The 3,860-nt window shown below is 51.2% G+C and overlaps 1 protein-coding gene across 1 annotated transcript in view; it reads left to right on the top strand.

Annotated features, from left to right (window-relative positions):
* DNAJB13 (DnaJ heat shock protein family (Hsp40) member B13) overlaps positions 1-3,860 on the top strand; it is a 16,432-nt gene that overhangs the window by 4,829 nt on the left and 7,743 nt on the right. Inside the window, exon 2 of the mRNA XM_003780910.2 lies at positions 1,449-1,552. Within this exon, the coding sequence (XP_003780958.1) occupies positions 1,449-1,552 (104 nt within the window). The remainder of the gene's footprint in view (positions 1-1,448; positions 1,553-3,860) is intronic.

Raw genomic sequence — 3,860 nt, 5'->3', positions numbered from 1 at the left:
AGGCTGAGGCAAGAGAATCGCCTAAGCCTAGGAGTTGGAGATTGCTGTGAGCTGTGTGACACCACAGCACTCTACCGAGGGCAGTAAAGTGAGACTCTGTCTCTACAAAAAAGAAAAAAAAGAAGAAGAAGAAGAAGTTTAGGGCTAAGGAAGGAGTCTGGTGTGAAAGAGAGATGTGGGAGCAAACAGCCCTGTGGATGGTGACCTTGTGTCTAGACAGCATGTAGAAAATAGAAGCAACTGAATTCTGGGGACACCAATATGGCAGGCGTGGGCAGGGGAAGAGGAACACACTCTGACTCCACAGAGACTATGTGTGGTCAGGTTTGGACTGTGACTTGGGAGTCCGTGCTGGTAGTGTTCTGTTTTGCCCTCCAGACCCACTCCCACCCTCTGGGCCTGCCTGCTCTATCCCCTGGGAAGCTGCCCATTCTGGCTTCCGGCTGTCTCCTCCCACAGGGAAGAAGAAGAGGAGGGAGGAGAGTGGGCTGCGTCTCTATTCTCCAGCGTCCTTCCTATATGGTCTCTTCAGCTTGGCCAAGTCCTTTAAAGGAAGGTCACAGCACCTATGGCCCTGAGCACCCAGAGAGTGTCCTCGCTCCAACAGGCTCAGGGTCCCTAGTGTGCTGTCCCCTGTGGTCTCCCTTTCTTCTTCCTGCACCTGGGTGAGTGGTCTCTTTATTAAACCGTCCACACCCACTCCATGCCCTCTCTTCCCTCCAGGGACACTGTCCATACATATCCCCAGATGCTGTGGGTTTCTCATTACTGATGGGATTGAGCAGAAAGAGAAGTGAGGGAAGAATGAGCACAGAGGGAGGGAAGAGCCACCACCTGAAGGGCGCTGGGTGCTCTCTGGGCCAGGCTGCTTGCACACCCGCTTTAGTCTCATCCTCCTGTGTGTCAGCCCTGGCACTCGAAGGAGCAGAAGGAATACATGTTCACGAAATGTACAGGGAGGGCCCTGTGAAAGCCGAAGGGGAGGGAGCAGGAGTGTGCAGAGGGAGCCTTCAGGGCACAGTGCAGGGCTGGTACCTGTGAACAGAGACATAGAGGGAGGTTCGGGTGGGACAGCTGCAGTGTGAGCCAAAGAAGACATCTGCCAGGCTGGTGGGGAGTCCTCCAGCAACCGTTGCCCATTGGAGGTGTCCTGTGTCTTGCAGGAATGGGCCAGCCTTGATATCCCCACCGTAAGTAGGTACTGGCTGGGGTACCCTCAGCACAAATACCTGAGGGGCAGCTGCTGAGACCATCAGTCAATTACGTTCCATACACCAGCTGCTTTTCCAATAGACCCGAGTGATCCAAAGACCTCCACAGCCACCGCAGCCTGTGACGACACTCTGATGTACAGCTGGGCAGCAGGCAGTAGTGGCAGCTCTGAACCAGGGTCTGCTCCGCACAAACAGTTCAGCTGTTATGACTCGCATTCACCCTTCCTCCTCTAGGTACCGCAAACTTGCCCTTAAAAACCACCCATTGAGGTCTCAAGATCCATCTTCATCAGAGACATTCAAGCAAATAGCAGAGGCCTATGATGTGCTGAGTGACCGTGAGTGACTGTGGGGCTGAGCATGAGGGGTCACTCCAGGAACTCTGTGGCCCATCCTCCTTTAACATGGTTTCTTAAGTCTCTAGGCTGCTGGATTTTCTGAGGCGGCCCAATAGAGAGTAAACACCCTCTTTCCTTCCTAGAATTCTAGACAAGCAGAGAGGAAACAGAGTAAAGAATTGCCTTTCAGGGCGGCGCCTGTGGCTCAGTGGGTAGGACGCTGGCCCCATACACCGAGAGTGGTGGGTTCACACCCAGCCCCGGCCAAACTGTAACAAAAAAATAGCTGGGCATTGTGGCGGGTGCCTGTAATCCCAGCTACTCGGGAGGCTGAGGCAAGAGAATCACCTAAGACCAAGAGCTGGAGGTTGCTGTGAGCTGTGACGCCACCGCACTCTACCGAGGGCGACAAAGTGAGACTCTGTCTCTAAAAAAAAAAAAAAAAAGGATTGCCTTTCTCTGAAGACACAAGTTGGAGGACATGGTGTGTAGGGCCCAAGATTAGGCTGACGTGCTCACCCAGTCATTGGGGTAGTGCAGGAGCTAGGGCACATTCCCTATGCCATGCCACCCCCACCCACCTCCACCATGAGGGATGGAACTTTCCTGGGAGGAGGAGAGTGAGGTGGGACTTCCCCCATGCCTGAGCCTCCAGTTCCCCAAGGCCAGCAGGAGTATAAAAGGGCAAAGAAGGAGGGCGGTGCCTGTGGCTCAGAGGGGTAGGGCACCAGTCCCATAGGTGGTGGGTTCAAACCCGTCTTGGCCAAAAACTGCAAAAAAAAAAAAAAAAAAAAAAAAGGCAAAGAAAGACCAGGAGTGATGAGCTGTCTCTCCCATGGAAACCAGCACAGTGGGTCCACAAACCACCCAGCCCATGCATCTTGGCATCACCTGCCCCAGTAGCCCAATCAGGGTGTGTGAGGGGGGCTTTCCTGAGGGCTTGTCTTGGTGTCTGTAAGTGTGGTTCCTATGCAGAAGTACAGTGAGATCACTCAGGCCTTTCCAGCCCTGCATTTTCAGGACTTCAGAGTCCTTAGACTCTAGGATTTCAAAGGTCTAGAACAGCGTTTTTCCAATCTTTTTTGTTCCCCAGCACATTTGAACCTATAGGTAAACTTCTGTGGCACACTTAAATTTTATGGATCAAAAAAAAAAAAAAGTAAAGCATGTAATCTTAGCACTCTGGGAGGCCAAGGCTGGAGCTCAGGAGTTGGAGATGAGCCTCAGCAAGAGTGAGACCCCGTCTCTAGTAACAATGGAAAAACTAGCCCAGCATTATGTTGGGCACCTATACTCCCAGCTATCTGGGAGGCTGAGGCAAGAGAATCACTTGAGCCCAAGAATTTGAGGTAACTGGGAGCTATGACACCACGACACTCTACCCAGGGCAATGGAGTGAGACTCTGTCAAATACAGAGCCCCAGCCACATACACTGAGGGTGGTGAGTTCGACCCCAGACTGGGCCAGCTAAACAACTGCAACAAGAAAATAGCCAGGCATTGTGGTGGGCACCTATAGTCCCAGCTACTTGGAGGTTGAGGCAAGAGAATCGCTTAAGTCCAAGGGATTGAGGTTGCTGTGAGCTGTGATGCCATGGTACTCTACTGAGGGCAACATAGTAAGACTCTGTCTCAAAATAAATAAATAAATAAATAAAAATCACTGGTCTAAGGGGGACACTCTTAGTTCAGGGTTAGGGTGCCGGCCACATACACCAGGGCTGGTGGGTTTGAAACTGGCCCCAGCCTGCTAAACAGCATCGACAACTACAAAAAAAAAAAATTGCTGGGCATTGAGGTGGGTGCCTGTAGTCCCAGCTACTTGGGAGCCTAAGGCAAGAGAATTGCTTAAAGCCCAAGAAGTTGAGGTTGCTGTGAGCTGTGACATCATGGCACTCTACCAAGGGCCACATAGTGAGACTCTGTCTCAAAATAAATCAATTAATTTAATTAAATAAATAATAAAAATTTCAGTATTCTAGGATTCTACAGGGTGGCTCAAAGGTCTCCCATAATGTTGCCATACATAGACAAAATGAGGAAATTGTAGCTAAATGTAACTTTATTTACAAAATATTCATTTAAAAATTTTTATAAAGTATTCTGTACGGCTCGGCGCCTGTGGCTCAAGCAGCTAAGGCGCCAGCCACATGCACCTAAGGTGGCGGGTTCGAATCCCCAGCCCGTGCCCGCCAAACAACAATGATGGCTACAACCAAAAAATGGCCAGGCGTTGTGGCGGGCGCCTGTAGTCCCAGCTACTTGGAAGGCTGAGGCAGGAGACTCGCTTGAGCCCAGGAGTTGGAGG

The sequence above is a fragment of the Otolemur garnettii genome, unplaced genomic scaffold, assembly GCF_000181295.1.
Source record: "Otolemur garnettii isolate 467f Iridium unplaced genomic scaffold, OtoGar3 scaffold00001, whole genome shotgun sequence".
In the NCBI taxonomy this organism is placed as follows: domain Eukaryota; kingdom Metazoa; phylum Chordata; class Mammalia; order Primates; family Galagidae; genus Otolemur; species Otolemur garnettii.
Note: the sequence above shows the minus strand (reverse complement) of the source record. Positions and strands in the feature narration are given on the sequence as shown.